At 40.5% G+C, this 13,921-nt stretch overlaps 1 protein-coding gene across 1 annotated transcript in view; it reads right to left on the bottom strand.

Moving 5' to 3' along the window:
- Nucleotides 1-13,921, bottom strand: part of adgrb3 (adhesion G protein-coupled receptor B3) — a 139,090-nt gene that overhangs the window by 20,810 nt on the left and 104,359 nt on the right. The window contains exons 17-19 of the mRNA XM_050070470.1: nt 2,324-2,450; nt 1,165-1,268; nt 915-1,017 (exon numbers count right to left, since the gene is read on the bottom strand). Of these exons, the coding sequence (XP_049926427.1) occupies nt 915-1,017; nt 1,165-1,268; nt 2,324-2,450 (334 nt within the window). The remainder of the gene's footprint in view (nt 1-914; nt 1,018-1,164; nt 1,269-2,323; nt 2,451-13,921) is intronic.

The following is a 13,921-nucleotide window of genomic DNA, read 5'->3' on the forward strand; positions in this document are numbered from 1 at the left end:
ATGCATGACAAAGAAAAGCATCAAATCTGCAGATGTTTGGCGTCTTTGCTACTAAAACGATTATTTGATTATCAAAATAGTTGCCAACGACTTTTCTGTCGCTCAGTTAATCCATTAATCAACTAATCATTGCAGATCGACTCACTCATGGCAGGGGCGGCAATAATTCTATTAGTCTTTGATTGACCTGTGTACCATGTCTCCTGGTGTGCATCAATGTCTGCCTCGCTGCTCCTGCATTGTTGAACCTCCTTAACTGCCGAACTTGTTCACATTTACACCCCAGCAATAAAACTAGTATCTGTAATTTCATCTCAAAGTGATCCGATTGTCCTCTTTTGTTCATTCTTTTAGTTTCCCTCATGGCCTCGCATGTTTAATTGCAATTAAAGATCATCGCTGTCTCTGCGCCAACAGATCGGGGTTGTCTCAAGTTTACCGGAGGACAATGTAACACCGATGGTCCTGAGCCAACACAAAGTGGATCTACATCTTATAGAGGCATTAGAAACACTTAACTTTCCATTTGGGTGAAATATGAGAAGCTCGTCTGCGCGAGACCCAGAAGAAAATGAGTAATTTGTTGGAGAGAGGCCTTAATGTAACTGTTACATTCCTGTTTTTGTTCTCTCAATGACAAAGCCAACATCTGGTACACATAGGCGTTATTGTGTAGATTAAAGTTGATTACAATGACTGGGAACAGGTCAATGTGATGGAGTTTCTATTGTGTTTATCTTTTTAAAATCATAATCGTAAAGGTCTCAACAAAATGTACCCAAGAGCTCTCCTCAACCTGGACAAGGCCACAGTGAACTGCCACTTGGATCTTTCCACTGTACCATTCTTCTGACTTCAATTCAGACCAACCAACAACCACTTAACCCCCATAAACACTAAACAGTGACACTTACCGCATTATGTGTCTGTGTTTGTCCAACAAGGATCAATATGTTGGAGCAGATTATAGATAAGCAGAAGTTGAGCAGGATGATGGATCGTTCAGAGCGAATATATCTGAAAGAAAAGATTAATAAAAGCAGTGAGGTCTCCACTGTAATCACATGATTTCACAAATACAATGTCTTAAGTGTGCAAACGTATCAGCTAAAATTATACATCATCATGTGGTTGCAGCTTATGGTCCTAAAGTGTTGCGATTACCTCCATAGCACAGCGTAGATCACTGCCAACGTGATCAAGGAGAGGCAAGACAGACCACAGCCAACTATCAATGTCACAGATGGGACCCCTGAGTACTCCATGGTCTGTGGAGGAGACAGAGCAAGACGGACCAGTCAGTGGGAGGTTGGATGTGGTTCACGCAGGACAGTAAATCTTTATTGTTGCCCAGAGAGGGAATCAAAACAAACCACCACCAATTTGAATAGTCCACAGTGGGTTCCTTAATATACTGTGAGGTTTGAAGTAGCATGCGTGGGCTTGAAGGCTGTTTGGTTTCGAGTCTTTCCACCTATCTCTGCTGGACGTTACGTTACAAAACAATAGAGCAGAGATGGTGAAAGCTGCAGGCTCGAGTGCATCCAAATATTCTTTGATTTGGTCTGTCCAGGCACATTTGAAATGATGTTAGCTGGCCAATCACAGGCCTGCAATTTGGAGCTACCTTACACTGAATATGTTTCTAGCCATGAGTGAAGCATTATCACAGAACTGCACTTTTATGGCTGGATTAATGATTGCCATTCTGCTGTTGAATGCTTCAGGCCTATTACAGGAGGTGATATATGTCTTTGTGATATCTCAATTCCTACTGTGTCTACTAATGCAGAGGCCACAGTGCAAGCACTCTATGTTCTCAATGTTAATTACTCTATCTTCTCAAGATACCACAGGCTTCTGTTTCCTTTACAGCACTCTAATTTCAGCACATGAGCTCACTACATAATTTAAACCCCACAGAATTTGTCTGTTTTTTGATGTCAGTGTAAAAAAACAACAGAAAAAATGTCCAATCTGACAACTTTCATCTCTCCCTCAGACCAAATGTGCGTTTGACTGATGAGAATCAGACACACACAAGCATCAGCATGCATGCACACACCCTCCCGCGTGCACGCGCGCACACAGAGTTACCTAAATCTATGTGCAAACTACAAATACCCCCCCACACACACACAATCTCCCCTTACCGCTGAATTACTATTTAACGGGATTAGCACACCAAAGATTCAATTTCCCTTCGCACCAGCACACACACACACACACACACACACACACACACACACACACACAGGCAGCGTTTCTCCTTTACATTGGCCTATAAAACCCACACTGAATAACAAATCAATAGCCTACTTACTATTTCTCTTGGTTGCTGAGCCAAAATGGCGAAGGTAGATACACGATCACATAAGCATTTTGTATGGGATGCATCTGTGAGCACCGTTTTACATCCTTTTGTGGACCAGGCTCCCCAAGAATCGTTCCTGCAAGAAGAAGGCAGAGGCAATTAGGAGGTTTAATTCCAGCGGTGGCACGACTTCACAGGACTTATCGACATCGCTTCGGCTTTCCTTATTTAATTATTTATTTCCATCGAGAGCTATAGAGCGCGTATGGACTGTTACATTATAAAGAAAAAAAAAAAAAAAAAAAGAGGCGAACAGACACATCGACACGGCTCTTGTGTGGCTATACGAGCAGCATTTCAGCTGGAGCAGATAGAGAGGCAGAGACACGGAGGAGGGGGAGGACGCACGGAGCTGTCCAAGCAGACCGGTGCTGATTGATTCGCCATACGCAGATAAATAGCAAGAAGTGATATGAAAACAGCATCATTCCCTCATAAAGCGTACAGATAAGAGCGGTTATATTTACCTGCATGTCTGTCTGCGTGATTCTCTATTCCTCTAGATGTTTCCCAAACGACTGTATTCCTCCTCAATGCCCCTGTTATGCTGTCTTTTTTCCTTTTCGGCTGATTTTCCCCCCCTGAACTGTTTTAATTAGCAGCTTTTGAATGCTTCCTTAGGGGGATTTTCACCCTGGAAACGGTGGACAGCATCAGATTGATACTCTGTTCCTCTCTGCTGGCGTGAGAGGGGGAGGTTGATACAATGCAAAAAGAAACGCACGCTGTCGCAGGATCTGTTTATTCGGCTGCAGGTTTAATGATATGACGGGAATACATGATGGTTGGGGATTTTTCCTGAAAATCATTTTGTTTTTTACACGAAAGTGGTCGCTGCTCGGTGCGAAGCGCTTTGGAAAAAACAAAAAACCCACTGCAGAACTAATACCACCCCGCGGTAGCAGCGCGAATGGTTGCAGCCAGTCCCCACTTCACACCGCTAGTAGGTGAAATGAAAGGAGCGCTTCTCTTCCATTTGTCATTCGCCCCCACTCATTTCCAATCTTCCAGCACAAAAAAAAAAAAAACACCCTCATTGATTAAACATCCCGCGTGAAAACTTCATCCACACCAAAAATGTCACACACACATGATCAGTTTTTTGCCGCAACACATTTACCTCAAATTAAAATTCGAGTCACAAACAAGCACCTGTTGTCCTGCAACAACACCCTGCTGTCCCCTCAGTCTCCAGCATCCTGCCTCACTTCCATGACACAAGATTCACATGAGATATGAGGAGTCACAGCGCTGATTTAGAACAATACAGAGCACACTAGCTGCTGATTTGTGAGCCAAGTGGCCTCTGCTGTGTGAGGCAATCCTGCTTTGTCATTTGATCAATATGGCTGCAATATTTATTATTCCTGGAAGGGACTGTAGAGCCCTTTTTGCAAATTTAAAACCAGTATTCCAAGCTGTCTGTACAGAGCAATGCAACAATTAAACAAGAAAAACCTTCAATCCACCCCCTCCACCCTCAACTCTTCTCCTTAACTAGGTTGTGCAAACAAGTGATGCATGTTTACCCCCAGACTACTGCAAACAGAAAACCACTCAGCAGCTTTCGCTCAGCACACTTAATCATTTTAAAATTTCAAAAGAACTTCAGTAGCAAGACAGGTATGAATTATCTATGCAAATAAAACTGCCTTGTCGCAAAGGTGATAAAAAGGGGTCATATTGTCTGCGGGCTGTGGGAGAAGTATCTCAATGCAGCTGGGGGCCCTGAATCACAACTTAAAAAGGTCTATAGTGGATGTGCCGTTCAGCTGATTTAAATATTCAAGGATTTCTTTGATGGCTTCAAAAAGGAGGGTTCAAACGCTGACATTTCATGATGATAAATAAAAGTCTGTGGCGGGGCCCTTGAACAACCCTACATAAGTGCAACTCTATTGAGCTGCGCTGGATAATATGAATAAAACAGTGACTTTGAGAACCTCTTCTAATGACTGGTCTGGCATAGTAACATTAGAAATATTCAATAGCGCTGTGAATCTGAAGAAGGCGACTGTGACATTAAACTGCTTACTGTGACATTAAACTGCTTACAAGGTCTGGATTATCTTGACTAACTGGATGTTGGTGCTTTAAGCAAACACAAGTCAAGTGCCATTTAGGTCTATTATATTTGCGAGAAGGCAGACATCTCTACGACCAATATCTATTGAACTATATAGTGAAAATATGTCTTTTTCATTTTTTGGTGAACTGCCCCTTTAAGTGTACATCAATGACCTCCAGTTGACAAAAAAGTTGCTGATAGCAGCCAAAAGCACTTCTGAGGGCTAAAGGACTTGTTGGACTTCATTTATACCTACACCTGCCCCAGAAGCATAAAATAGTGCAAAATTAAATTAACATTTTCATGCAGCTTGGGGAAAAAAACAGTGAACACATCCTTTAATTGTAGCACAGGCTTGTCATTGTTTGATGATTTCACTGTGGGACAAAGAGACAGGCCATAATGAAGTCACTGGGTGACCAACAGGCATCATACCCTTTACAAAGCAGCCCACTTGAGATTTTTTTGGGTATGTTGCTGCTGTTGCACTCTCAAAGGCAAAGCTCTCCAATGCACACCCTCTTGTGATAAGACTGATAGCATGTGTGATGCCTCTACATCTCAATAACTTTGGGATGAATCAGCAATTCCCTGGTGAGGACTCAATCCTCGACATGATCTGTTCCTAACTTTTGACTCGCTAGATGTTTGCTACTCTTTTGTGCCACCGAGAGAAGCTGACAGGAGAACATCCCTGACTGGGGATTTATGTACGCCACGTTTGATGTGTTGTCTGACCTTATCGGGGGCCGGTGGCCTCAGAATATAAAATGTCCCCTAGAGAAAGTGTCAACACTGATGGTAACCACAGTGAGTCTGATGACGGGACATTCATCACACACCCTTGGTTGACCACTTTCTACCCATGCGGTGATGTATTGACGACTTTTGTATTAAAACTTCCAGGACTGAAATCTGTGACAGATTCTAATCGTGCTCCAATTTTTTAAAAAATATTTAGGTGTCAAGATGCGAGAGATGTGACAGCAGAGTGACATAAAGAGTCGACAAAGTTTTTTAGACACATTCAGTATTGAAACCCTCGCATCATGCTGAAACAGAGAGACAGACACTTGCTCAAAACTCCAATTAGGGTTGTCTTCCTTGCTGAACTTTGACAGATTGTGTTCCTCCAGCCATAGAAATCTTATTACTAAACCCATAACTTATCCACACGTCCAAGCAGTGCACTTAAGAGTCAAACAGCGAAACTGTATGTCCGGCTAAACAGGCTGTATAGACTGAACGATTGGGCTGGGCTGCAGTTTTTTAGTTTTCTGCATATGAAAACACCTTATTCACCATATAGTATATTTTCAGCAATGGCGGATAGCCATCCAAAAAGCTCTTTAAATTCATCCCATGCCCACATCAGATTAACCAGGCACTGGGCTGAGGGCTTTAAGACGGCCTGAGGCAATGCACTTTGGGCAATTTCATAAAGTCCTGAAAGACTGACACACAATCACAGGCAGAAGAGGGTGGGAAGTTATTCCATCCATCTTGGATTTCTTCATGACGGGCAATTCATATAAGCCTGTGGGCCGCACTGCGTGTGTTAACTAAATGAAGGGAAAAAGAAAAATGACTGCATGTTTTTATGCAGCGAGAAAAATGTAATTAATTCTGAGTGGGGCAGAGACCTTAAAAGAACCTGCAGTTTGGATTTGTTATTGAGGACGTGAGCGGCTCCACCTGCTCATAGGTCCGTTATGCCTATTATCATTGCAGTTAGTTGAACTTAAGGGCACCCATAACTGTGTCTGTACTGAAATTATTGTATTCATTTTGACACAAATTGCATATGTTGTAAGATTCATACTAAGGTAGCCTATTTAACATAATGTGATCTGTGAATTATCATTGCAACTCTATGGGGCAACCTTTGGACCTGGGCCTAAGGCCCTGCTCACACAGAAAGCATTTTGAAGGTTGCAAAACGGGAAGGCGCCCTGCACTACCTTTTTTTTTTTTTTTTTTTTTTTAAACTGAGTGCCACTATTTAAAAAAAAAAACCCACTTGCTGCGCCTTTTTATTGTTGCCAGGCAACCACCCCATCATGTCCTTACACTAACCTTCCCATGTAATCAATCTACCATTAACCATAGCTGTAAATGCATTGTGCTAACCAAGCTTGCAGCTACTGTTAGGGTAAGCTCCACCTGCTCGTCTAAATACAGTCACTTCTAGCCCCAAAAATCTAAGATAGTGATGGCCAAAATGGCAAAGTTGAGGCTCCAAAACAGGAGTCCACAAACTAATGTGTGACAGTTCATTTAAACTTAAAAATGGTCACAACTGTCAACATGTGAATCCTCCTCTCTCATCTATGAATCAATCCCACTAGGGTTACAAGTAAGACATTATATGAACACAAGAGTTAAACAGAGTAAAGTCTATCTGACCATGACACCTCAAGGAGCACGAGATTTGCCCCAAACTCACATCCTGTGCTCTTACACACACAAACACAGCGATACTGCCTGCTGTCAACTAATGCGTGGTTAGTGTCCTCATCAGTCCATCATGAGTCCTCGCTGGATCGAAGCTTAGAATTACTGTAAACATCGCCCACATTGCTTCTTCTGCCTCCCAGCGTCCTTTAACAGTGTGCAGAGATCAAAGTAGACAGCCAGAGGTCCCGAGCAAAGCCAGACGCCCTTTAATGTCATTACGAACAAATCCATCAGAAACAGAGAATGCAACGCCATTATCGCCTCCCCATCTGCAGCGTCGACAGTCTCCATTCCAAAATGACCTAAAAACAACAGACGTCTTCCAGCGTGGGTCCCTGGGACTAAATCTGATCAAGTGCGAGTCTGTGGAGCAAATGTGTCGATTTGAGGGTCTATGATGTGAAAAACTTTGACAACTGCTGATCTCAGATACGGAAATGTCAAAGAAGCTTGACGTCAAAGAGGGAAACCATTAGAGGGTGCTTTCAACAGAATTAGAACACTTGAACCTAAAACTGAATACAACTTTAACTGAAAGATAAAGCTGGATCTGTGTATTTTGAGCTCTAAATATATACATCACCAGCTGCAGGTGCATTTACTGTTTACAGAACTTGTTGGATTTCTTAAGCAGCTCTTAACTAAAGTAGACAAAAGCTGCTGATTGTAGATTCTTATAGTTCAACAGTCTGTGAGAAGCTTTAGCCTGATTTTTTTTAAAATTTCTTGTCTGTTATGGTACATCCACAAAGCAAAGCTGAAATATAAGTGTATCAAACTGCACCCATAGCACCCATGTATCATCTGGTATCTATATTATAAAGATGCTTAAGAACCCTGGTAATGGCAAACCAGATCTTGCAATAACAGCTCCTCTCTTCAAGCTGTACCTCAGTTGGCAATGTTTGGTGTGGCCCGTTTGGCTCAAATCCAGGATCTCCAGATGTTTGAAGAACCTGAAGCTGCAACAGCTGCTTTTCACACCTTAACCCATAAATGATTCATGTGCTTTCATTCCACAGGAGGTGGAGCGTTCTTAGTAAATTCACGGTATGAACTGTATAGCAGGTGTATTTGAGGTGTAACTGTTTAGGTAATTGTTATAATCATGAAGAAAAGCTGAACTGCAGCATTTTACTCCTCATCAGTTTAAGTAACTATATTATGATGTCACAGGTTTGAAAGGGCTGTTTCTCTCCTGGAATTAGCAAGTCATCTACCATCATGACCAACAGTTTATTTTTATTGACCATTAATTTAAAAGCTGGGGTAGGCAGTTTGGTTATGGCATCACCTTTGAGCATACTGTAATTCAAGTGGTCTGAGAGAACACTAGACGTCTGCACCTCCTCTTGGCACTGCTTTCAGGTTTTTGAAATGTAGCCCACAACGGGTGACTTTGGCCAATCACAGGTCATTTCAAAAAGAGAGGGTGTTTCTATTGGTTGTTGCAGACGTGTGTGCGTGTCCATTTGGTGAAAGCCTGATTCAATGACAGAGAATCCTGCAGAGAAAGTGGGAATCACCAGAGGATCCACGATATTATCACGATACTAAGGTCACGATACAATATTATTATGATTTTAAATATGTCGCGATATGCTAAATATTGTGATAAAATATATTGCAATTAATTAACTTTTTTCAACTGTAAATTACGTCCCCAAAGGACGAACTGTGTCAACATGTGTTTTATCTAATAAGATAAAGTTTTCAGTCTGTTAATCTCACTTCAGCCATTTTATTGCATTTTACTGTTGTATCTAGGGGACTGAAAAAGCAATTGATTATGTTATTCTACTAGGCTACCTAAAGTTTAATTTGTATTTGTCATGTTATATAACAAAAAATCAATACTTGGCACTGTATGACAATATGATATGGTCACACAAAAATATCGCGATACTAAGCTGCATCAATTTTTTCCCACCCCTAGTGCCCACAACCCAAAAAAGGAAGAAAGACTTATCAGAAAGAGAGTCTCAAAGACAGTCTGACAGTAGACACAATAACACGTCAGTATCTGAAAAGAATTTCAGAGATGGAGAGAAAATGTTGCAACTAGCTTAGCATAATGCTAAAAGGAGCCAAAGGCTCTTGGCTGCAGCTTTAAGTGCACATGTATGTAGCTAATATTAGAGCCCCTGAATCCCAGTGTGTCCTTTGGGGATCTCCAGGGTAACTCTACAATGATATCAGATTAAATAAATCAATGTATGGCAAACACTGGGTTACTGTATGAAGCAGTGCATATGCCTGTGGTTGTCTGGTGGGAGGGGCTTAGGACAGAGAGGGGAGAGCTGCAGAATGAAGGTGCATTTTCCAGATATCTGCCTGCCCATTGCTTCAAGATGAACTCATAATAGTAGTATTTAAAATATTACAATTAAATGCTTGTCTCATGTTATTAAAAAGTGTTTTCTGCAGTTTTTTTTAATATATAGAGTATATCATGTAAACTGATTCAGACTTTAAAAGAAGGAAACATTTAATCTGGTGGTCTGAGTCTCAGCACATCTTTTCACACCACAGTTATGCATGTTTGGCCGTAAAGATTACAATCTGTTTGGTTATACTGCACCATAAAAGGAAACAACATTTAATACTTACAATAGCCAAGTGGTACTAATACAATTCATTGCCTTCAGGGTGCTTTAGAGGAAGCAAAAAAGACACACGGAGAATCGAATCTTAAAAAGTAAAAAAAGAAAACAGGTCTAATAAATGCAGCAGCCTGTAAAAAGTCTGTGTGTTTTAAAGATGTGTTAAAAAAGGGGTCAAGATGCTGTTAATCCTGACGTGGCAAGTTATTTCAGGATCTAAAAGCCTTTAATGATGAAGGTTGTCCTCTTCAGTTTGAGGTTTGGCCCCCGTAAGACTTTGGTGGATAATCTGAGAGGGGGATGCAAAAACATCTGCGATTAAGAAGTCAGAGAGACACTCATATGGCTTCCCATGCACTGCTTCCAGGGATTCAGAGGATTTTAAAAGCATCTAATTGCAGGGGAATGCCAAAAGGCCGAACTTGCTTGTAATGTCATTCTGTAATTTTCTTTTTCTGCAACTTCAGTGGCCGTCTAGAACAACTAACAAGATGGAATTTATGCATGCGATTACAGTGCTCAAAATGAGATTAATCAATCCTCTCAAACCATTTAAAGCAAGACGAGACGGGCTGAAAAGTAATCTGATTTAAACTCATGCTGGAGTCACACTGAAACTAAATATCCAAGATAGTGCACATTAGTGTAAGATAGTAAAATATTTCTTGGGTAAAAGAATATTTATTTTTGAACACTACGGGGAAGTTGACTGATCTAAAATCACTGGGTTGCATTTCACATTTTTCCCTCGGCACAGTGGTGGGATATTGGCAATTTCAGACTTGTTTGATAGCTGAAAATATTGACATTTCAAAGAGTAATAAAAGTGTATGCATCTGACCTGTTTACACTCGCTGCTGTGGAGCTGCAGACTTGAAAAGTAAATGAAAAAAAGATATTGGCTCTCCGGATGCTCCGGTGTTTTATTTTTCACATGGAGAGCTGCATGTTTATTCACATCCTTGTTTTATTCTTCACTCGCACTTATGTTCTTTAATACTTTGAGCTAATCGCTGCCAGTTGCGGCAGGTCATCCTACAATTCTCTGGACTACAAAACCAGTCAAAGCATGTCAGTCACAGGAAGTCCCAGTCATTAAAGCTGGTCCAGACCTTTGCCTCATGTGACAGCTGAGTAATTTAACTTATTTTACCTGCAAAGAATTAAATGAAGATTGCTTGGGAACTAATTATCTTGTCAAAACTGCAGAAAATATCTGCTGTAGTGATTGTCACACGAATTATCATCTTCATCGTCTTAATCCTTTTCATGTTGTTTTTGTGTTGTCAACAGTTTTAGCGCTTCTATTTTTAAGCTTTTATTGTGATGCTTCTGGACAGGAAAGGAAGATATAATGACAGGGATTGACATTCGTTTCTGTTGTTTTAGGATGGAAGTAGGATGTCCTGTTTCTGTGATATCATGGACCATGCTCTGTGAAATAAGTGTTTACACTGTACATATTATCTTTTGGATTTTATGTCTTCTATATCTATAAAATAAGTTTACAGTTTTAAAAAAAAAACTATTACAAATGAAAGTCCTGCATTTTAATATATTATTGGATTATTATTGCTGATGCATAATATACACTACACAGTCTTACAGAAATACAGGAAAATGGGCATGACCTCTTCACAACGCATTACATAAAGTTGCGTGCCGGCAACATGACAGCAATGCCAATGCAAAGTCTATCCCAAACAGTCGCAGTTTTGTTGTGAAACTGTTTGGTTAGACTTAAGGAATGAAAAAAATGCTTAGGTTTAGAGCAGTGGTTCCCAACTGGTCCAGTCCGAGGGTCCAGATTTGTCCATAGTCATTAGTCCAAGGTCCACACAGTTTAATACATTAAGCTTCATACTTGCGTTTGGCCATGTCGTCAAGCTAGTTTGCGTTCTCTGTCAAGTAGCTGTCAATTAGTCACTCAATCTACAGCAGGAAATGGCACTTCAAAATAAAAGCTCTATGCTGGAGATCCACTGTACTTAAAAATAAAGTGGTTTTATGTTTTATATTTAACAAACTTGGCACGTTTGCTAGTCACTTGTGGTCCATTCAGAATGGACCCATGACCCACTTTTGTTCTGCGACCCACCAGTTGGGAACCACTGGTTTAGAGGACAAAAAAAAGACATGGTTAAATTTAGGAAAAGATTGCGGTTTCAGTTAAAATGACTACATAGAGAACGCAGGTGACATCAGCTTACATGAAGTACATTTGTAAAGTACTTTGCATAGTGCAAACTCTGTAAAGTCACATAACTACCTTAACTTTTGGTTTCACATCGGACATGATTGTTTGACCAATCCACCACCCTTCTCACTCGTCCTATGTAGACTTTCTCATTCTTTATACTTAATTCTTAAGATCCACACTGACTTTGCATTGATATAATTTTGTGTATTGCTAGCATGTGATCTTAACACATTTCATGCCCACTACCGCTTGATGCATTGTTGAGACTTTGTTTTAATTTCATATATTTCTATGAGATCAGGCTGACACACACGTAGTATCTCAGTGTTGTAGTTGAATTTAAATTGTGTCCATCAGCAGTATCTCAATATTGTACTTAAGTGCAGTCCTTGAGTAGTCACTTTCCATCACTGTGAATTATCAATCAGAGTTTAAAGATACTTCAAACAATTATGTGGCTCTTAAAGTCTCAGCAAATGCAAAAAGTTTTTAAAATCATACAAACTATTCAGTACTGGTGGGAAATAATTGCTCAGTTTTATGCCCAGTCATTGTTTTTTAATTGTTTTGCTGTCATACTTTCCCTTTAATGGATGGATTTTAATATATGAAATTATTCTCATTAAACCTCCATTTAGTAGAAAACATCCAAAATAAGTAGCCGGAAAAACCTTGCCGTCTCCCTTATTGCTAAAAAAAGGAAAAATACATTTACTCAGTTTTGCGGTTATTAAGATTTAACAGCAGCATATCAAAAATGCACCATTCTGTCCTCTCTGCATGGAAAATTAAAGGCAAAGGACAAGCAGAGAAAGGCACCAGAAAATGTATGGATTCTATCACGATATGGAGCTACAGCTTTGTAGCGATGAACTGCATGTTCTCTCCTCAAAACCATCTTCCCAGCTGCTTACAGAAACAGACAAATCACAAGAGTTTTTCCTGTTGTTGTCACATAAGAATATTTACGCCCCAGGCTCCCACCCCTGTGGTGAAAGTAAAGCAGCAGAGGCTCAGGTGTGGCAGCTTTCTCAGCCTCGCAGCTTTACTGTAGCTGCTTTCACAGATCAGCTCGGCATTCACATGTTCAGTATCTAGACCTGAAAGAGTCAGAGGACACAGTTTTCCACTTGTGAACAACATTTCCATTCTGCTAATTGTTACAGTGAGCACTCTCTTTTGGTTTGAACCAACATGGCTGACAGATGGTGTATTACCCCCTCGATGAGTCCTGAGAGTGGCTGCTATTGTGTAACAGGACGAGCCAACTGTTTGAAATGAACATGATAATCATACCATGGAGTCATTCGGTGGCGCTCTGATTAAAATGACTTAGTGCAGATCGGAAAAAAAAAAGAAAAATGCTGGAATTAAACACTTGGTTTGTGAAAGTCAGGAAAAGAGAATGGAGCGGAGTTGTCCCAGTTGTATCTTTGCTGTTCAAAAATAGACCCGTTGCCCTCAAATACCATGATAGAGGACAGACTATGCACAATTCACATGCTATTTCAAAGTAAAAATAACAACCTCGTATAAGCTGTTGTCTGAGCTGGTTCATCCACAGCTGCTGTTAGGTTTCCCACAGTTAGAGCAACACTGAGGTCCAAAATATTTCAGTGACTGCTCATCCATCTTCAATGACACATTAAATACAAGCTGTGTTGTAACATGCTATGCAGAAATGTGCATTGCTTCATTCATAAACATATCCACATACCAGATCTTGAAATGATAAAGATTAAGATTTCAGTCCTGGTTTATTTAACAACACCTGTGGTTATTGGCAGTGACGGCAATTGCGTTTGAGAGACAGACGTAAGGACCACTGGGGGAAGCAAACATGCCTTGAGCAGTTAGTGTATTCATGAGACATGCAACAGAAGGACTCGTGTGTCTGTTTACAGCGCACCCGAACAAACCACGGGCTGAGAGGATCCCAACATTCAACAATGTCTTCCGACACCAAATGTTTCCCCTTCACGTAACAGCATGTGAAATGCATCGCTTCCTGTGAATCCTTTGTGCATGAGTATGTGAACTGAATAATCCCACACAGGAAGAGCAGTCTCTTCCAGGAACAATTAAAACTACAATAAATATAAAGACAATTACAGAATGCAAAAACATTGCTTAAAAATAGCTGGTCATAAATAGTGTTAAAAACCGTGCTATAATGAAAATGTGAAGGCTTTAAACTGTTAATAATTCAACTGCTATTA

This window comes from Epinephelus moara, chromosome 19 (genome assembly GCF_006386435.1).
Source record: "Epinephelus moara isolate mb chromosome 19, YSFRI_EMoa_1.0, whole genome shotgun sequence".
In the NCBI taxonomy this organism is placed as follows: domain Eukaryota; kingdom Metazoa; phylum Chordata; class Actinopteri; order Perciformes; family Serranidae; genus Epinephelus; species Epinephelus moara.